The sequence below is a fragment of the Strongylocentrotus purpuratus genome, unplaced genomic scaffold (assembly GCF_000002235.5).
Source record: "Strongylocentrotus purpuratus isolate Spur 01 unplaced genomic scaffold, Spur_5.0 spur5_scaffold_14, whole genome shotgun sequence".
NCBI lineage: Eukaryota > Metazoa > Echinodermata > Echinoidea > Camarodonta > Strongylocentrotidae > Strongylocentrotus > Strongylocentrotus purpuratus.
The window spans coordinates 25,362,130-25,383,485 of NW_022145599.1; the positions used below are offsets into that span (position 1 = coordinate 25,362,130).

At 39.2% G+C, this 21,356-nt stretch overlaps 3 protein-coding genes across 3 annotated transcripts; 2 read left to right on the top strand and 1 right to left on the bottom strand.

The window, feature by feature from the left end:
- Positions 1–6,806: 6,806 nt before the first annotated feature.
- Positions 6,807–7,352, top strand: LOC115923819 (transmembrane protein 79-like). The gene has a single exon (XM_030985169.1). It carries the CDS (start codon positions 6,807–6,809, stop codon positions 7,350–7,352), a length of 546 nt encoding a protein of 181 aa, XP_030841029.1.
- A 6,007-nt stretch (positions 7,353–13,359) lies between these two features.
- On the top strand, positions 13,360–14,414 carry LOC115923583. The gene is made up of 2 exons (XM_030984566.1): positions 13,360–13,717; positions 14,085–14,414. Exons 1-2 carry the CDS (start codon positions 13,530–13,532, stop codon positions 14,239–14,241), a joined length of 345 nt encoding a protein of 114 aa, XP_030840426.1. The 5' UTR covers positions 13,360–13,529; the 3' UTR covers positions 14,242–14,414.
- Positions 14,415–18,127: 3,713 nt separating this feature from the next.
- On the bottom strand, positions 18,128–20,675 carry LOC115923584. Its single transcript, XM_030984567.1, has 3 exons — positions 20,067–20,675; positions 19,071–19,304; positions 18,128–18,585 (listed from the first exon to the last, which is right to left on the bottom strand). Exons 1-3 carry the CDS (start codon positions 20,366–20,368, stop codon positions 18,420–18,422), a joined length of 702 nt encoding a protein of 233 aa, XP_030840427.1. The 5' UTR covers positions 20,369–20,675; the 3' UTR covers positions 18,128–18,419.
- Positions 20,676–21,356: the final 681 nt, after the last annotated feature.

A 21,356-nucleotide genomic window follows, 5' to 3' on the forward strand; every position in this document is an offset into this window, starting at 1 on the left:
TGATATGGTCCTTTACAATTTTCAGGAATTGATATGTGAAATATATGAACTTTCTTTAGCATCAGTGTAATTTTGTTCGCCGTCCAGCATCAACTAACGACATGTTTTATAGCAAGTTTGTGACCATTTGTATAGAAGTCGCAATTGGCATTTGTTTTGCGATCTCTACCAGTTATGTCTTCAAGCAGAACATTTCGATCTTCAAGTTCAACATCCCGCCAGATCTGCCGGATTGCGAACGCTTACTGTTTGTCTTCCGGTGCCTTGCTTTCTCAGCCTTGCCCCTCATGGGTGCCGTTTTCAACGTTTTCCGCTTTCGAGGCAAGTACTTGGAAACCCTTGGAGCCGACCCCTTAGCCCCTGTTGCGCATTCTCTCAGGGGCTTCAAGACTTCCGAGAGGATTCTGCAGAACACTCTTGAGCAGTCTGCTCTGCATGTATTCGCGGTCTTGGCTCTCGCTTCGTGTGTTGATGTGGACCAGCTCTATATCATCCCGTGCCTGGTTCTACTATTCAACAGTGGACGCCTTTCATTCGCTGTTGGATACCACTACAATCCTCTCTACCGTTCATTTGGATTCGCTGTTACCTTCTTTCCAACCTTAGCTGGATTCGCATATGCTTTCTTTACCATTGCATCCCGTGGACTCACCATCTAATTAATCATACCATGCTAAGATAGTATGAAACCCATCATTATAGAATGTTATTATTTGTTATGTGTTGATACTTGAAGGTAGAACAATGTGATTATGTTTTACTTCCCGGTGCCAGTGATAGAATCACTCACAATACAGTTGATAAAAGAACCTTAAAACATAAACATGATAGTAGTTCAGAAAAGTGCACGACAACATATTACTTTCTCCAAACGTTCGAATCTAAACTACTAAATGATTCCATTATTGATTACAACGATGTGATATCAAGTTCGTCAAAGTATAAGTAAGCTGATTATACCGATTAACATTTCTCAACTTCTCCTTTTAAATCACTGACTTATTATTTGAGTTTGAATACGTCTTTGGTTCATGTTCCGAATTTTCTCGTAAGAGTAACATAGGCCAATTAATCGTAATAGTGTGGGGCAAAATATATTAATTATAAAAATCATCATATTTCTGAAGCATATACTATTTACTCAGTTATTTCGAATCACTTTTGAATGAATAATATTTTCAAATTAAAAACCTGCATTTTCATTTACCCTTTGTGGTAATAAGTGTTTTATGAAAATAAATTAAGCAGAGAAAGGGGAAATCAAGAGAGATTGCTAATTGGGGATAAATAAATAAATACATGAAAAGAGGACGAGAGAGAGAAAGAGGATGGAGAGAGGGGAGAGAGAGAGAGAGAGAGAGAGAGAGAGGGGAGAAAGAGAGAGGGGAGAGAGGGAGAGGAGAGAGAGGATAGAGAGAGAGAGAGAGAGAGAAAGAGAAAGAGAGAGAAGGAGGGAGAAAGAGAAGGGGGAGGGGGCATAATTATTTATTGAAGGGAGATGCAGAGAAAGGAAATTAATAGAGAAATAGAGAGATGGTTAATTACAGGTAAACAAGACAAAGATGGAGAGAAAGAGAGGGAGAGAGACACAGAGGGAGAGAGAGTGAGAGAGAGAGAGGGAGAGGGGGGGGGGGGGAGAGAAAAATCCTGCCACTGCGATTCAGGATCAATTTGACTTTTTTTCCACCAAGAAACTTTGAAAGCCATTGAAATTTAGCTATTCTTCTCCAAAATAATAATTCTTGATTATTTAGATCATCCATTTGTTAAAGGTTCTGAGAGGGAATGTGCCCCCCCCCCCCTAGGTGAAGAAAAATTTAATTTTCGAACTCAATTAACGCGATTTGGTGTATACTTTTTGTCAAAATTTAAATTTTAAATTTTTGGCTTTATTATTTCTGTACAGTTGAAAAGAAAACTTGTGAACATTTTACCGACGGTTCTGAATTCCTGACAATATCAGAAAACTAGGACTGAATCGAGGCTGGATTTGGAGTTTTCAAAATTGTATGTCATTTGACCGGTCTATGTCTTAAGCTGAATTTATACACTCGAAACGCAACGGTACGTGCGGTACACTGCTTTTTGCTTGCCGATATATAGTTTTTGTTGTGCCGCAACTCACCGCAACTCACCGCAAAGTCATCGTATTTCAAGTTAAAATGGATTTGAACTTTATCGCTATCTTCATCATAGCCTCAAGTCAAGTGTACTCTTCGAAAAACATCCACTTCTGAAAATTAACAATAATCATCACGTAGATCAATTTGAATCTTCAAAGAATTAATAATTCGTCAGCCGATGGCATGGTAACGAATAAATGCATCTAGGATCATGTTATGCTGGGGTTTAGAAACGTGACTGCTCAGGCTCTGTGTAGGCTTATAGTGAATATATATTTTAATGGTAAAACATTAGTGTGATTGATACGAAGTGTTACGTGCTCAAAAAGAGATAACTTTATTTTCGTTCCCTTTGACATGTGTCCCAAACCATAGCCTGTGACAACTTTAAAAATAGGACCAAGGAAGGGAGCAAATATATCAATATGTGGCATTGAGGCAGTGGTGGATCCAGGGGGGGGGGGGGCGGGGCCCGCCCCCCCCCCCCGGCAAAAAAAAAAGAAGGAAAAAAAAAAGGAAATAAAAGGCGAAAGATATCAAAGGTATCAAAATATGCTCATCTGACCTTAGTTAAATGCCTAAAACCCCTTAACTTCCGTGGGCTCTGCTCCCTGGACCACACCTAGGGCCCTAAGGCGAATGGCTGGATGATAATCTGACGGTAATTTAATGCTTAAAACCCCTGAGCTTCTGGGGTCTCGGCCCCCTGGACCTCGCGCCAATTAGTGTCCTGCCAGTGTCATAAGGTATCAAAATATGTGCATCTGACCGCAATTAACTGCCTAAAACCCCTGATTTCCGGGGCTCCACCCCCTGGACCCCACGCCAATTCGTGACCTGTCAGTGTCACAAATAAGGTATAAAATTATGCTCATCTGACGATAAATTGATGTATAAACCTCTAAGCTTCTAAGGGCTCCGCCCTCTGGACCAAACACCAATAAGTGTCCTGCCAGTGGCAAAAATAAGGTATCATAATATGCTCATCTGAAAGTAATTTATTGCCAAGAACCCCTGAATTCCGGGGGGCGTCACCCATTCGACCCCACCAGGGGCCCTAAGGCGGGCCCCTGCGTGCTTGTCTGACCGTGATCTATTGCCTAACACCCCTGAGCCTCCGGGGGCTCCGCCTCCTGGACCCTACGCCAATTCGTGACCTGCCAGTGTCACAAATAAGGTATAAAAATATGCTCATCTGACCGTAATTTATTGCCCAAACCCCTGATTTCCGGGGGCTCCACCCCTGGACCCCACGCCAATTTGTGACCTGTCTGTGTCACAAATAAGGTATCATAATATGCTCATCTGACAGTAATTTATTGCCAAGAACTCCTGACGATAATTTAATGTATTAAACCCCCGAGCTTCTGGGGCTTCGCCCCTGGACCCCACGCCAATTCGAGACCTGTCAGTTACACAAATAAGGTATAAAATATGCTTATCTGACGATAATTTAATGTATAAAACCTCTAAGCTTCTTGGGGCTCCGCCCCCTGGACCCCACCCCAATTCGTGACCTGCCAGTGTCACAAATAAGGTATAAAAATATGCTCATCTGACCGTTATTTATTGCCCAAAACCCCTGGGCTTCCGGGGGCTCCGCCCCCCGGAAGCCCAGTCAATTCGTGATTGCCAGTGTCACAAATAAGGTATAAAATTATGCTCATCTGACGATAATTTGATGTATAAAACCCCTGAGCTTCTGAGGGCTCCGCCCTCTGGGAAAAAAACCCGTGTAAAAACCCGTTAATTTTACCTTTTTTTCACTGAGCGAAATATTAACCGGCAGGATTTTCAAATTTCAGCACACTAAATTTCAAATTTGGGCCCCCAACCCTAAGAAATCCTGGATCCGCGCCTGCATTGTGGTTCATTTAACAAGACACGGTGCTATACTGACCTATACGGATCACTACACTTATTTACAGTGAACTTTATTCTGCCTGTATACACTTGGTCTTATAGATAACCTATAGTATCTTGATCTTTATTTGTTTAATTGACCATTATATACATAGCACTCATCTGCCGGCATATACGTAAAGCACTTCAAACAGGTCTACACAGAACATTATATATTTACTGCACGAAAGGACGTTCTTTGAATTTGTTCTGCATTGGATTGGGCAACATAATCAGCATCTATAGCTAGCTTCGTCATCATAATTATATTATGGTGCTTGATAGGTGAAATATATGAACTTTCTTTAGCATCAGAATAATTTGTTTGCCGTTCAGCATCAACTATATAACGACATGTTTCAGAGCAAGCTTGTGACAATTTGTATAGGAATCGCACTTGGCATTTGTTTTGCGATCTCTACCAGTTATGTCTTCAAACAGAACATTTCGATCTTCAAGTTCAACATCCCGCCAGATCTGCCGGATTGCGAACGCTTACTGTTTGTCTTCCGGTGCCTTGCTTTCTCTGCCTTGCCCCTCCTGGGTGCCGTTTTCAACGTTCTCCGCTTTCGAGGCACGAACTTGGAAACCCTGGGAGCCGACCCCATAGCACCTGTGGCTCATTCTCTCAGGGGCTTCAAGACTTCCGAGAGGATTCTGCAGAACACTCTCGAGCAGTCTGCTCTGCATGTATTCGCAGTCTTGGCTCTTGCTTCGTGCGTTGATGTGGACCAGCTCTATATCATCCCGTGCCTGGTCCTGCTATTCAACATTGGACGCCTTTCATTCGCTGTTGGATACCACTACAATCCTCTCTACCGTTCATTTGGATTCGCTGTTACCTTCCTTCCAACCATGGCTGGATTCGCCTATGGTCTCTTCACCATTCTATCCCGTGGACTCACCATCTAATTGATCTTCACACATAACATGCTTAGATATTATAAAACCAATAGTTATGGAAAGTTAGTACATGTATTCGTGATTTGTTGATACTTGAAGGTAGAACATTGTGATTATTTTTTTTACTTCCCGGTGCCATTGATAGAATCACTCATAATGCAGTCGATATTGAAAAGAACCCTTAAACATAATAGTAGTTCGGGGGAAGTGCAAACATTACTTTCTCCAAGCATTTAAATCAAAACTGCTAAATGATTGGATCAACTTAAATTACAACGATGTGATATGAATTCTTTGAAGTAAATTTGTCATTTAAATTACTGACTTGGTATTTGCATGAATTTACGAAACTTTGGTTTATGTTCCGAATTTTCTCGTAAAAGTAATAATATTAACCGTTGTGTAGCGCAAATAGTAATAATAAAATCATTTATGAGATTTTTGAAGCATTTTCACTTAGGATTACTTAGGCATTTAATAAATTGTTTTTAGCACAAATTTCGAATCATTTTTTAATACATTATATTTTCAAATTAAAACCTTGCCTTTTCATTTATTCTCTGTGGTAATAAGTGTCTTATGAAAATAATGTTAACAAAGAAAGGTAGAAAATCAAGAGAGATGGCTTAATAGGAATACACAAATAATTAAATGAAGAGGACAAGAGAGAGAGAGAGAGAGAGAGAGAGAAAGAGAGAGAGAGAGACTATAGAGAGAGGAAGGGGAGACAAAATTCTGCCACTGCGATTCAGAGCCGATTTAACTTTTCTTCCACCAATAAAGTTTGAAATCTCTTGAAAGTTAGATTTTCTTATTGAAATGATTATTCAGATTCTCGATTATTTAGATTATCCATCTTTTAATCTTCATATCTCCCCAAATTTGTGACTTAAATGGATCGCAATTGAATCGTGTAAAGTCGAAAAGCACACCGCACACCAATAGGGACTTTTCGATTTGCACGACGAGAACGTGGACGTCACATGTGACTGTCAGTGCCAGGCGCGTACGCAGGGGGGGGGGGGGGGGGGGGGGGATTACCCCCCCTTGAGTTTTTTGTATGTGTATGTTTTGTGTATGTTTTCTGTCAAACCCCCCCTTTTTATTTATTTATTTATTTATTTTTTAAATAAAAAAAAAAAAAAAAAAAAAAATGCCAAGGCTGACCTAAAATAGGTGACCTTACCCCCCCCCCAACGGAACAAAATGTCAAATGTTCAAATTTCGAGACCCCCCCCCCCCAAAAAAAAAAAAAAATCCTCTTACCCCCCCCCCCCCCCCCCCCCCCCCCCCCCCGCTTATTCAGCGGCTGGCTGAGTCGTTGCGAAATTTTTGGCCCGATTCTAAACTCCCCCACCCCCCCCCCCCCCCCCCCCACCTTGAAAAAATCCTGCGTACGCCACTGGTCAGTGCCTTACAAGAAAGTCACATGTCCACGTCCACGCAAATCGAGAATTCCCTAATAATACACATGACCTGAACCTTTGATCCATGATACCTCGGTCACACCACCAAACCCCGCACCAAACTTCACACCGGTTCCGTGTGTGATAGTCTGGTATTGGTTTCCTTGGTGTGAGTGGGGCATAGTGCATTGCACCTCCGCTGTATGTATAATGGTCTTGTTTATTTTGGCATGGCCTATCGGACATGACATACTGTCGTCTGCAGCCAATGAAGTTTGAAGCGTTTTGTTCATCCGTACAGCATGCATATATAAAGCGGAATCGCAAATTTCTGCTTATAGTTCATTGTATGCACGATTACGGTTGCCTCCTGTAGACATTCAGGAATCAATATACAGTCCATATAGAGTGGAAGTTTGACATCATTCCCGGCATCATTCCTTCTTAATGTTACTTTGAACTAACACTCAACATGTTCAGTAGCAAGCAATGGACAATAATGATACAGGTATCAGCGAGCGCGTGTTTTGTGATCCCTGTTCGCTATGTCTTCAAAGAGAACTTTGCAAGCTTCCCGCCAGAGCTTTCTGATGGCGAACGTTTCAAATTTGTCTTTCGCTGTCTGGCCTTCTCCTCCCTGCCTCTCTTTGCCGCCGTGAGAAAAGTCGCCAGTGTCAGATTCTCTAACATGGAGACCCTTGGTGCGGATCCCATAGCTCCTGTAGCGCCCTCTCAGAAGGCTTTCAAGATTGCCGAGAGGGTTCTGCAGAACACCCTTGAACAGACCCTGCTGCATGTAATGACGATCTTGGCACTCGCTTCGAGCATCGAAGTGGACCAGCTCTATATCATTCCGTGCATGGTTCTGCTCTTTTGCATCGGTCGTTTTGTCTACTACGTTGGGTACAGCTACGATCCGTTGTACCGGGGTTTTGGATTCGGGACAACCTGGTTACCTACGTTGATTGGTTTTTCCTACGGTCTCTTCATCATAGCCTCACGTGCACTCTTCGGATAACATCCTCACCTGAAAATCATTGAAAATAATTACCACGTTGATCACTGGCAATTTGAAACTTTAAAGAATTAATAATCTTAATGCGCGGCTCGTCAGCCGATGCCATGGTAACGAATAAATGCATCAATAGGATCATGTAATGCTGAGGTATAGAAACATGACTGCTCATTAAGGCTCTGTGTAGGCTTATAGTGAATATATAATGTTAAAGCATTATTGTGATTGATACGAACTTTTACGAGCTCAAAAAAGATAACTGTGTCCCGAACCAAAATTGTGACAACTTTAAAAATAGAACTTGGAAGGGATCAAGCAAATTGTGGTTAATTCAACAAGACACGGTGCAGACCTATATATATATATATATACAGATCACTTCACTGAATAATTCACAATGAGCTTTATTCTGCTTGAATACACTTAATCTTAGATAGCCTATAGTATCTCGATCTTTTTTTTTGTTTAGTTGACCATTATATACATAGCACTCGTCCACCGGCATACCGGATACGTACACTTTGAACAGGTCTTTACACTGAACATTATATCTTTACTGCACGAAGGTAATTCACACGTTCTTTGAATTTATTCTGCATTGGATGAGGCAACATAATCAGCTTCTGCGTCATCATATGGCCCTTGATAGAAATTGATATATGAAATATATGAACTTTCTTTAGCATTACTGTAATTTTGTTTGCCGTCCAGCATCAACTAACGACATGTTTCAGAGCAAGTTCGTGACCATTTGTATAGAAATCGCAATTGGCATTTGTTTTGCGATCTCTACCAGTTATGTCTTCAAACAGAACATTTCGATCTTCAAGTTCAACATCCCGCCAGATCTGCCGGATTGCGAACGCTTACTGTTTGTCTTCCGGTGCCTTGCTTTCTCAGCCTTGCCCCTCATGTGTGCCGTTTTCAACGTTCTCCGCTTTCGAGGCAAGAACTTTGAAGCCCTGGGAGTCGACCCCATAGCCCCTGTGCCGCATTCTCTCAGGGGATTCAAGACTTCCAACAGGATTCTGCAGAACACTCTTGAGCAGTCTGCTCTGCATGTATTCGCAGTCTTGGCTCTTGCTTCGTGCGTTGATGTGGACCAGCTCTTTATCATCCCGTGCCTGGTCCTGCTATTCAACATTGGACGCCTTTCGTTCGCTGTTGGATACCACTACAATCCTCTCTACCGTTCATTTGGATTCGCCGTTACCTTCTTTCCAACCGTTGCTGGATTCGCCTATGGTCTCTTCACCATTGTATCCCGTGGACTCACCATCTAATTAATCATCACACATAGCATGCTTATATATATTATTAAACCAATCATTATAGAATGTTACTAAATGTATTTGTGATGTCTTGATACTTGAAGGTAGAACATTGTGATTTTTTTAATTTTTTACTTCCCGGTGCAATTGATAGAATCACTCATAATGCAGTCGATATTAAAAAATAAAAAACTTAAAACATAATAGTAGTTCGGGGAAGTGCAAAATGACTTAGTCCAAGCATTCAAATCGAACTGCTAAATGGTTCGATCAAATTAAATTACATCAATGTGATATCGAATTCTTCGAAGTATTTTATAAATAAGCTCATTGTACAGATTGACATTTCTCAATTTGTCATTTAAATTACTGAATTGATATTTGGGTTTACGAATCTTTGGTTAACGTTTCGAATTTTCCCGTAAAAGAAAAGTAATAATATTAATGGTAGTTGGGTAAGGCAAATATTAATAAAAACATCGTTATGGGATTTCTGAAGCATATATTAATAACTAAGGCATATTTTATATATTGTTTTTCAGCAAAACTTTCCAATTAATTTTAAATACGTTATATTTTCAAATTAAAAACTTACCTGTTCATTTACTCTCTGTGGTAATAAGTGTCTTATGAAAATAAATTTAACTAAGAAAGGTAGAAAATCAAGAGAGAGGACAAGAGAGAGAGAGAGAGAGAAGGGACAAGCAGTGATATATGACAAGAGAGAGAGAGAAAGAGAGATAACGGAAACGCAGAGAAAGGAAATAGAGAAATAGAGAGACGGTTAACAAAGGAAGACAAATATGGAGAGAAAGAAAGAAAGAGAGAGAGAGAGAGAGAGAGAGAGAGAGGGGGGGGGGGGGAGACAAAAGCCTGTCACTGCGATTCAGAGCGATCTAACTTTTCTTATTCTTACTTGTTATGACTATTCAGATTCTCGATTATTCATGTTTTAATCTTCACATCTCCCCGAATTTTTACCCACAATAGGCCATTTTCGTAATTTAACCACATTTAATGCATACGTCTTTGTGAAGTGCCTCAGGAAGGACAAACATGGGTTGACCTATCTAGCAACACTATGCAGTTTGCATTATGACTATTGAAATACCATTATTCTTATCAGGTGAATGAAATAATTTGTATTGAGGCACTTCACAAAGACTTATGCATTAAATTTTGTTATATTACGAAAATAGCCTATTGGATCGTTGAGGACCAGCCATAAACGAAATACTTCATGCATGGCTGATTATCAACGAAACGGACTTAAATCTTTTGCCAATTCTGTTTGTTGCTACGGCGGGCAGCCAGTGAAAACGAATTCGTTTTTTAAATCAAATTATGGAAATGCAAACATTACTTTAAACGAACAGAACTTTGTTATTCCTGGCTCATTTTTCCTGATTGAGGTGTCATATGAAAGGGCAGATGAAATTAAACTCTTCTAGTCAGAGCAAAAGCCGATTCGGCTTCAAGACGTAGACACTAGACCAGGCCTTCTCAACTGGCGGCGCTTTCGGTCAGTCGGAGTGGCGCGCGACTGTTTTAACAACATAAAAACATAAAGAAAGAAAATATAGGCCTATATTTAAGAATTAAATACTCAGCTAAATCAAGAAGTCGCAGTCGAATTTGAGCCCAAAATGCCTGCTTAACAAACAGGAAGAAAGGGGAATTTATCGTTTATTACCATTTCATACTACTCTAAACCTAAGCTCTGAACAACAATTAGCTTGCCAATCTCTGGAAACATCTTGTTTTTGCTTGTTTGATTTTCACTTTTATTTATTTGACATTTCCCGTGTTTATAGCACAAAAAAATACTACATATAAATTTACCTACAGTGTAATTGAACCCGGGAATTGTACTAATTTTTTAACATCAATATGAAATCATGATTGATTATATTGTGGAATGAAATGATGTTAAAATATGCCCCATTTGGGCCTTTAGAAAGCCCTGAAATCCACCAACTTCAAGGGGCCCCGCCCCCTGCACCCCCATTGGGGTTTTGCCCCTGGAACCCACCCGTTTTCGGCTCGGTCAAACATACAGGGTGGCACTTCAACTACAAATTCTTTTTGTTTTGGCACTTCTAATAAACTAGTTGAGAAGGCCTGCACTAGACAATAGGGACTTTTAGATTCGCGTGGACTGATACGTGTGACGTCCATTCAAGGCAGTGCATTAAAACGACGTCGACCGCAGCAATCCCCATTGTCTTCGTACGAATCTAAAATTCCTAATTTCACTTCTAATCTGAGCCGATTTAGCTTTTCTTCCACCAATCCATTGGGATTTTGATTATATTATTCATAGGACCATTCGGATTCTCGACCATTTAGAGTTAACCATGCATGTTTGAATGTTCATATAAAATGCTATCGCAAATTCTTCCAAAATCGGACCGCGCTAGTCAGGGCGGATCCAGCCGGCGGCAAGAGAGAGAAGGGGGGGGGGGGGAGCCAAATTTTAGAAAATATTTAGCGGCGAATCAGCCAGCTGGGCTACAGACAATGTGGTATCAGCACAGTAACATCGGGTATTTTTATAGAGGCATTCCAAAATGACATTCTGTATTCATAATATACGCATAATACAACTGATCTTTATTATTTCTTAACGGTGACATAATGGCTTCTTCTCCCCCTGCAAACAAAAAAGAAAACAAACTTATTTAATAAAAGGATCATGCGACAAATAATCAATGTGATTCAAATTGATGCAAAGATTTTTTTGAATAAGCAATGCTTTTCTAATTCTACAATATTTAGCGGCGAATCAGCCAGCTGGGCTACAGACAATGTGGTATCAGCACAGTAACATCAGGTATTTTTATAGAGGCATTCCAAAATGACATTCTGTATTCATAATATAAGCATAATGCAACTGATCTTTATTATTTCTTAACGGTGACATAATGGCTTCTTATCCCCTGCAAACAAAAAAGAAAACAAACTTATTTAATAAAAGGATCATGCGACAAATAATCAATGTGATTCAAATTGATGCAAAGATTTTTTTGAATAAGCAATGCTTTTCACCAAAATCTTCTTTGTAAAAACGACTTTTAAAAATCTCAGCCAATTCTGCCACTGTGCTGTAAGATCACTTTCAGATTCGGCGGAGAAGTGTATTCTTTAAAGACCTTGACCGGAGCAGAGCATGATATAGACAAATTATATACCTACGGACTCGTGAATATTTACTGAATATGAAAATGCAAACTTCTCGAGATTCCACGGCCTCTGAAAGAAGTATTTAGCATCCGAACCCCAGGATTCACGGATTTGAGAGGGGCACCCCGGAGATTTAGTTTCGGCTGCGCTAGCCGGTGGCCGTTTCTACCCGTTTCTGATGACGTCATATCGTGTAGGTTATTTGGCCACTCGGTATAGCATCTGGTTCTTCGCATAGTGGTCGGTATGTGAAGTTTTCTTCTCTCTTTTTTTGTTGTTGTAAATATCAATGTCGAAGCTGTACTTGGACATTTTACGATTAGAATGTTGACATTTTATATCTGTATTAATTTCACGCTACGTAATATGGAATATCAACCCCAAATTTCCACTAAATTAGATTGAAACGAATCATTTGCCCGCGCTGCTGGCTGCCTGCCTCGGTCTGCTATTGCACAACTTTCAGCAATCTATCGCTGAGCCTCGCGAGAGCACTCGGGCCGCGGCCGGCCCGGCCTGACTTGCCGCGCCGTGTCATGCTGGTGGTCGTGGAATATTTCTCGAACAAAACTAAGTTTCGCTCGCTTTTATCGCACAGATAGCCTTTCCTTTTGCATGGTTTACCAGCATTAAATCAAAGAATTATTTAGATCTACATTGTTTTATTGTCTAGAATATAGTCTGTAAACAATGAAAAATAAGAAGAAGATGAAATGGAGATTTTGAAGAAGAATTGGGCCTAAAAAAAAAGAAAAAGAAAACTAGGTAGTTACTAGTTGGTAGAATCTAGGCCTTGGACTCGTGCCGCCCAGTGGCAGTGCACTGCAGTACAGTGAAGCCAGGGTTGAATTGATGTCAGAAATCACATGGGTGCCTCTTCTTGATACTTTCTCGTGATGAAAACACTGTTTTTATTCAAATCAAAATGGTCTAGATCTAGTGTTGTTGCCAGGGATGATTATTAAAACAAAATCATGATCGCGGTCATTTGTTGTTGACTTTGCTTCTTTTTTTTTCTATGAAACTAAGTTTAACTAACTTTTGTCTAACTTTAATAGCAATGTTAATGTTATAGATCATTTATTATTTTGCCCTTTTATCTTGATCTTGCTTATTGTCTCTGCCACATCTCTCTTCTGAAAGTCTTATATGGTTAAATTTGACAGTTTTATTTTGTCAAGGCAGCTTTGAAAAGAAGATCTTACAATTAGAGATGAGTTTTTAAATCATTGCAATATTTCATTGCTAATTCTAAATGGGAAGACCACAAGTCTATTGCCAAAAATTTTAAATTTGTGTACAAGATCTATAAATCATGAGGTTATTTTTGTCAAAATTTCAAACATATTTTGTGAAAAATGAAACCTGAAAATGATAAATTTTGCATTACAAAACAAAAGTTGATAAAGAATAAAGAATCACAGGATTCGCACTAATTTTTATCTTGCCTGACTTTATAAGTCTAGATGTAAATGTACATGTAGATCTTTGACATATTTATATTCATTTTAATCTTCTATCAATTGTAATATTGGTGTATTGTTTTCTTTTTATAGATTGCAGTTATCAGCATGTCAAAACGGAGTAACACAGATGAGGAAGGTGAGCCCAGCAAGAAGCCGAAGCCTGTTGGGGGAAACCGGTGTGTCTTGTATGGGTGCAGCAACACTATTCATGATGGCTTTGCCATACATGAACTACCGAAGGAAGGATCCATCAGGCGAGCATGGGTGAAGTTCATTCAACAAAGGTGTACGACAAGCTTCGAGAGGAATGGCTGAGGACCAGACTGGTGAACGACATTGGGATGATGTCCCCACATGCCCAAACCAGCAAGGTTGAATCATTCCACAACATCCTCCTTCACTTTTGCCCCAAGTTGCTTGTATACTCATATCAAGGGATGAAGTGCAGGTAAATTAGGCAATTAATTCATCAACATTATGCTCCCCTAATATAAATTTAACAAGAACGTCACAGAGGGCAGTGTTGTTTCTTCTTCTTCTTCTTTTGAATTTGATTTTATTGGTTTTATGTTTTAAAGTTATTATTTTCTTTTTGTTATAGCCAGGTTCTTTCTATTTCATATTTTGTTGGGTTTTTTTAAATTTTTTTTATTTATTATTTGTAACACATGCTTTTTACACTAACTCTTGCCTTCACTTATTGGAGAGTAGGTAACGAGTTTATGATGATAGACATTACATTACCAAAAAGATAAAATCAACTGTCACAAGTATGTTATTCATATGACCTTTATTTTTAACTTCACTCTTTTCAGATTATATTTGGCTGTCCTACATTGGAACGAAAATTGTGATAGAGCCCAGGCTGTTGATGCCGAAGGGAACCCAGTGTACAGGTTGAAGTATCCACGCTCGAAGGAAGGAGGCCACACAGTGGAGAGAGTGCTGACAGCTGGCATATGTGGTAAGTAGCCACATGTCTAGTGAATGATATCAATATTCAACAAAAGAGCTCAATTATATATAGAAATCTTTTATTACTTCATGATCAATAGAATTCAAATTAGTAGATTCTTGTGGCCTATATGCCCTTAATTTAATCTGTTGATTAAATTGATAATTATAAACATGTATTGGGTTACTTTCTGCAAATGTGTAGTGGCTGCCGGGCTCACGATCAATTGGGCAAAAAGAATTTCCGTTTCGGTTTAATAAAATTTGGAGTGGACTATTATAGGCTATTATTATTATTAATATTGAATAGCAAGCAGAAACAGGCATATATGTCAGTCCCCAAGTCAGTGAACTACCTATTCAGCAAAGAACATGTGCATGCCATTGGTATTTGATTGGTCATCCACCTACAAATAGTGTGTAAAATTAGGTAATTCAATATTTGTGAGAAAAAGAGTTTTCTCTTCTTATGTTCTTATTTTTCTCTTTTCCTTTTTTGTCTCGCCTGCGTAGCAAAAAGCGAGACATAGGCACCGCTTTTCCGGTGACGGCGGCGGCGACGGCGACGGCGACGGCGACGGCGACGGCGACGGCGACGGCGTCAACATCAAAAACTTAACCTAAGGTTAAGTTTTTGAATTTTTGATATAATTTTTAAAGTATAAGTTCTTAGTCAATGAAACTTTGACTATAGGGTAATCAAGTATCCCCAATCATGTGAGTAGAATTTTAGATCACAAAGTCAAGGTCAAAGGTCATTTCAGGTCACCAGACTTGGACTATGTTGTGACATCATCATCGAAAACTTAACCTTTGGTTAAGTCTTTGAATTTTTGATATAATTTTGAAAGTTTAAGTTCTTAGTCAATGAAACGTGGACTATAGGGTTATCAAGTATCCCCAATCATGTAATAGTATTTCAGGTCACTAAGTTAAGGTCAAAGGTCATTTTAGGTCAACAAACTTAGACTTTCTTGTAGCATCAACATCAAGATTTTTAATTTTGAGCATATTTTTAAAATTGATTGTTCAAATTCCATGAAACTTGTACCCGAGGGTTATCAAGTATCACAAATCATACGACACAAATTCCAGGTCACAAGGTCAAAGGTCAGTAGACTTTGATTCTGTTTTCACAACTTAAAGGTAAAGACCAGTATTGGAAACGCCCCAATTTCAAAAAATGAAATGGAAGCTCTCATTACCAATCATGTGAAAGAATATGTTTTGACTAATACATGATGATAATTTTTTTTCCGGGAAACCGCCTACTAATTCATATACTTGGTAAATTTGTTTCTCTCATGGTCTGTGAGAGATATAGGGTAGTCCCATATACATCTCTCTGTGTATAGTGCTTGTAACTTTACGAAGAATGGGCCAAATTCCTTATCATTTTGATGATTCCAGAACCTTGCAGATGCTAGATGCTAGATGATCAACCTTTTCTGATCGATTCCACAACGTTTCTTTCACAATGCAATCGCATGACCATAACTGGTCTTTACCTTTAATATGAGAATTAGTATTTTATAATTAATTTGTTCATATTTCATTCAAGTTATCGATCGTGGTAAATAACTTTTCTGATGATTCTAAGTCAGTATTGACTTGAAAATGTGATTATATGTAGAGGATTTCAATTTTGGGGGCCTGCTAATGGGCCACCCTGCCTATAAATAATGTCCGAACCTCAATTTTTCATCATATCAAATTGCGTAATGCAGGCGAGACCGCCGAGAGCGTTTCCCTTGTTCCTCTTATCAAAGTGTATTTTTTTAACACCGTATAGATGAATTTTCAAGGCATAGTTTTGGATTTTATCTTGTAGGTTATGTGAAAGCCCTGATGAGAGTTGTCGTAGAACTGGTGGAAAACAGGGAGCAGCTCAGAGACAACATGGAGGAGCTACAGCCTCAACCAGCACGGAGTGCCTCTCATCATCACCCCGACAATGGAGAAGCCGTGCAAGCTTTTGAACAACATCATCGCTTTGGCGATAGAAACTAGTTCTTTTGGTGATAGAAACTATGATGAATGTGTCAGCTACCTGAACATTAACCACTGATTGTTTTATTTCAGTACAATACATGTTTTTCATAGACCCTAAATTATGTTTATGCCAGTATAATTATGGAGAGTAACATGGAAGTACTCTATGCAAGTGAGTAGTGGATTCCGATTCTATGTGAGTGTAAAGCACTAGAAACTTGTCTGTAAGCTTGTACATACTTACACAAGCCAAAGTCCATGGTACACATCAATAGTCATTGGTTTTAATAGGTAAAATACTTATTAAATTTGTAAAACTTACATTTTTAGTTCAATTAAAAACAATTTCTGAAGCATACGCACTAGATTTTCATAAACACTAAGTAAATCACTGTTGATCATGAATTTGGCACCAAATATAATCTGATTTTTCTCAGTCCTTCATCTTGGCCAAGGCTTTTTGCTTATTTGCAAAAAATAAAAAAAAATAAAAAAAATGCATTTTTTTTTTCATCTAAACTGTTCTTATTCAAGAACCATTTGATGTATTGCACCAGATATGACTTTATTTTTTGTTTTTGATTTTTTCCCTTTTCTGCCGAGGTGAATTGTGTTATTCATTTTCAAAGTTAGTAGTTTTAAAGATCATGCCATATTATCACAGAAGAGGAAACATTGTGATGATACTTCATCACATCCATACTTTTTTTCCTAACAGCGGTTTCCTGTTTGTCCTAAAACCTGGTTATAAAAGATTGAAAAATAATCATCCTTGCAGATATAATAAAAATAGTCATCTATCCTGTAAACTTTACATAAAATAAGGATGAATGTAAAGTAAATGTTGCATCAAAGTTTTTGTTCCAATGGTGCATCATTTTGAAATATATTGCACAAACAGAGAAGAAAATGATTGGGGGGAAAAACCGTCAATGGGATGTTCTGAGAATATTTTGAGCAAAGGTAAACAAAAATTCATCTAAAGGAACACAAATCTTGTTTGTTTATTTCTATTATAGGTGTCTTGTAGGAAGCTTCATAATTTAAAGATGGAAATTGCTGTGAAAATGAGAGTGAGATAGAGAATGTGAAGGAAGAAGAGGGATAAAGATAGATACCAATAGGGATAGAGTGAGAGATGTGAATGTGATGGATGGAAGAGGAGAAAGAGAGATTGTGAAAGAGTGAGAGATGGGAATGTGGAGGGTGGAGGAGGAAAAGAGAGGCAGAGGGAGAGAGTGAGAGATGGGAATGTGGAGGAAGAGGAGAAGGAGGGACAGAGTGAGAGATGGGAATGTGGAGGGTGGAAGAGGAGAAGGAGGGACAGAGTGAGAGATAGGAATGTGGAGGGTGGAAGAGGAGAAGGAGGGACAGAGTGAGAGATAGGAATGTGGAGGGTGGAAGAGGAGAAGGAGGGACAGAGTGAGAGATAGGAATGTGGAGGAGGAGAAAGAGAGGAGGGACAGAGTGAGAGATGGAAATATGGAAGAGGAAACAGAGAGAGGAAGTGGGATAGAGAGATGGGAATGTGGAGGGTGGAAGAGGAGAAAGAGAGAGGAAGAGGGACAGAGTGGGAGATAGGGTTAAGGTTTATCCTTTTTGGGAGGATAGATTTGATGCAAAATAAAGGATTTCCTGGATTTATTACGATGCTTACCATTTATCACACTTGAAATTTCGTCAACCGCAATTCCCTTCTCTTACTCTCATTATTCCTCTGTCTATCTTTGTTGTGTCCATGCTGTTATTTCTCTTTCTCTCAATTTCGTTTTCTCTTTCAATTTCATTTTCTCTTTCTCTCCCCTTTTCTGACTCGGCAGGTTGACTGTATATGAAATGCTCAAATTATTAAAACAAATTACATTGCAGGGTGTATAACAAAAGAGAAGGAACAAGGCATGTGTTTTTTTTTTGTTTTTTTTTTGTTGCTTGTTTATATAGATTTCAACATTCTTCCTCATAAGAAATCGTTGCTTGATCACAGTTTTGCAAAAGTTCGAATATCAGCTCTTGGAAATTAGAATCAAATGTCGAGATCAAAGTTCATAGCAACCATACCATCATGAGAAGTTCAAACAATAGTATTTGTGATGAATATGAAGATGAAAGCCGATGATCACAAATAACGTACAGAAGATGGCTGACAATCACATAGAAGATGACAGTCATTCAAAGTTTGCAAGACAATAGTTGATGTTACATCCTCATCTCAACCGACGCAGGATGGTCCCTTTGTACTGACCACGTCCATCAGGATACGCTTCCATTATTGAGGCATGGACACATGCTGGCAGTTGCACCCTGATGTCCTTCCCGAGCCAGCCCCAACACCATCTCACGACTTTCCTGTAGGCCACATACCTGTATTTTCTGTAAAATAAAAAGCAATAAAAAAATTTCATTATTTTTCTTAGGATAGATGATTTGATGTCAAAATATTAATTCTTTATTAATTAATTCAGGAAAATAAAAATGATTAAAAAAAACTAAAATGACCAAGGGTTAGTCATTGTTTGTCGGGCGGTGGGGGGCAACATTCAAAATCGCATATAAAGTTTGTGTTTCATAACTACAGATTATTGGGGGGGGGGGGGGGGGGGTAACATGCTTAAACTCACAAATCGGTGGTCATTCTTGCCTATTTGTATACATTTCCTGAAAAAGTGCCCCGAAGCACCTGCAGATAAGGCAGCTAGTACACCAGTGGTCACCAGGCAAGAATTTTGGTCAAAACTAGTAATTCATCTTGCGGTGACTCAATTCGTTTTGAAAAGTTTCACCCAATAAACTTTCAAAATCAATCCATTTATTTTTTTGCCCTTGCCAAAATGATGAAAAGGAGAAACATAACTTACTCATTGTTCCTGTCCCCAAATGCTTTGGCTGCTCGGCGCCACCTATCTGTGTACTCCATCCATCCGATGTACAATGTTGTCGCATTTAGGATGGCCGGCTCAAACTCCTCAGAATCCACCAGACAACTTGAACCCTGTCGATCAGCCTCTGCCTTGACCTCTGCAATTTCCTGACAACAGACACAATCACCTTCATTGAAAGATGGAGGCACACGACATCTTCCACATGTACACCTTGAAATACAGAAAGATTCAAACAAAAATCAATACACCTACTATAATTTTATAAATATTTTATTACAGCTTCCTGATAAATATAAAAATGACATCGTTCTCGTAGTCGTAGTATGGTAAGAGTGCCCAAGGCAGTGCCTATGTCTGCGCACCCACGTAAATGCGCGATATTTATAGAACAAAACATCAAACTGACACCAATTTTCAATCTTAACCTCAACAATTCATTTAGATACCAAAATTTGTGAAAATAATTGGGAAGATTAAAAATGAGTTTTAGCAAGTTTCATTTGCCACCCTGAAAATTTCAATCATTGTCAAAAAAGAAAAGTCTGAACAAGGGGTTGTCCCTGGTATGAAACTTCACTGTGCTTGATTGAATTGCGTGCAAAATAGTGAGTGCGCAGACATGGGCACTTTTCAGTTTTGCTACACAAAATGACGAGCCCGTCTGAAATTCGTTAAAAAAAATTGTTCTTGTGAATAATTTGTCGAGTTTTTTTGTTTCAGTAATCATTAGAATATGAAGAACGGAATAACAATGATGATTCTAAAAATAATATCTTACTGTGTAATGAAATCGAGGTCGAATTTTAGGTGCGCAGACATAGATCTAGAGAATCATTCTAACATTAACTTTAGAATGTTAGACATGCCATTTATGACCGAGTCTAGAGATCTACGGTATTTGATTTCAATTTTGGGGGGGAATAAATATTTAGAATGCACAACAAATTCAATAAGCTTATAAGTCTTAATTTCCAATCCTCGACATTTTCATGAAGCCGATTTGCGTTGTTGGCCCTTCCAGCATCGCCAACATTTTGCCCAGGTTCACCACGAGGTAAAGGCTCATATTCCCACTCGACGATACGGCCGTGTTCTCCGGCGTCTGCATCACTTGCATCGCTGTCGGTATCACTGCTGCTGCCACTGTCCGGACTGTCACTACTACCACTGACACTGTCATTTTCACCGCTTTCCCCGCAACTGCCATCCTCCTCACACTCAAATTCTATAACTAAATCATCTTGTGCATCTGCCCTGACGACTGGGGTAGCCATTCTCTTTAGAAAGACTTCTCAAACTTCAATCGATAAAAAGCAGAAAGGATTCACGGTACGCAAAATCAATGTAGATCTCGAACATCGCGCGGCGAAGAATTATAGCAAACAATTCGAGTCTACACGGAATGACGTCACCCAAGTCCGTGCGGCGCGGGGGCTCTTGACCGAGGCGAATTTGGGAGGGGGCGGCAGTTGTACTGTAATTTTCATTTTTCTCAGTAATGAAAGGGTATTTAATTTTTTCTTTCTTGTATTTGTATTTTGTGTTTCATTAGCCGTCTGTGGATGTATGGTTGTGTACGCTCCGGTCAAGGTCTTTAATGAGTATTTTAAATTGAATGGAACGTCTCAACTCAGTAAGCATGGCTGAGATTTGTAAAAGTTGTTTTTACAAAGAAGAATCTGGTGAATAGCAGTGCTTATTCAAGCAAATATTTGCATCAATTTGAATCACAATCATTATTTTTTGCTTATTCCCTTTTAATGATCTTGTGCAAGAGGGGGGGGGGGGGGAGAAATCTTGAGATGGGATCTTTTGGGGGTGGGGGGGGTGTTATTATTATTATTATTATCATTTTTTTTGTTGGGGGGGGGGTCAGAACAGCTGCTTTAAAACAAAATCGAAAGTAAAATTCACATTACTACCCTATTTGTTTACCGGTTGGGAGGCTAAGGGGGGGGGGGGTGGGCCGGTAGAATCGATCCGTGGATCCGCGCCTGGCGCTAGTCGCATCTTGTAATGTGCGCTAGGCCTTTAATTCACATGTACATATATTTTGTCTCTCAATAGACCAGTCTACTAACATATTCTATTTCTATGCATACTTTTTAAACAAAGGTTGTTTTTGACAACCTGAAAACTTGCCCGAGGTTTGCCCAATATGGCAACATGCAATGTATGTAGACTGGATTCATTCATTCATTAACAGGTTGATGGAATAGCTTGTATAATATCCAGTAATCCATAAATTTGAACATGTTAGTA

Bases quoted from the DNA above. Each gene is read 5' to 3' on its own strand.
- LOC115923819 (XM_030985169.1), top strand. From the start codon at position 6,807: ATGTTCAGTAGCAAGCAATGGACAATAATGATACAGGTATCAGCGAGC.
- LOC115923583 (XM_030984566.1), top strand. From the start codon at position 13,530: ATGGGTGAAGTTCATTCAACAAAGGTGTACGACAAGCTTCGAGAGGAA. The intron at 13,718-14,084 runs GTAAATTAGGCA...CACTCTTTTCAG, and splicing joins TATCAAGGGATGAAGTGCAG to ATTATATTTGGCTGTCCTAC.
- LOC115923584 (XM_030984567.1), bottom strand. From the start codon at position 20,368: ATGGCTACCCCAGTCGTCAGGGCAGATGCACAAGATGATTTAGTTATA. The intron at 19,305-20,066 runs GAAATTAAGACT...CTGTATTTCAAG, and splicing joins CATGAAAATGTCGAGGATTG to GTGTACATGTGGAAGATGTC. The intron at 18,586-19,070 runs GTAAGTTATGTT...TTTATTTTACAG, and splicing joins TTTGGGGACAGGAACAATGA to AAAATACAGGTATGTGGCCT.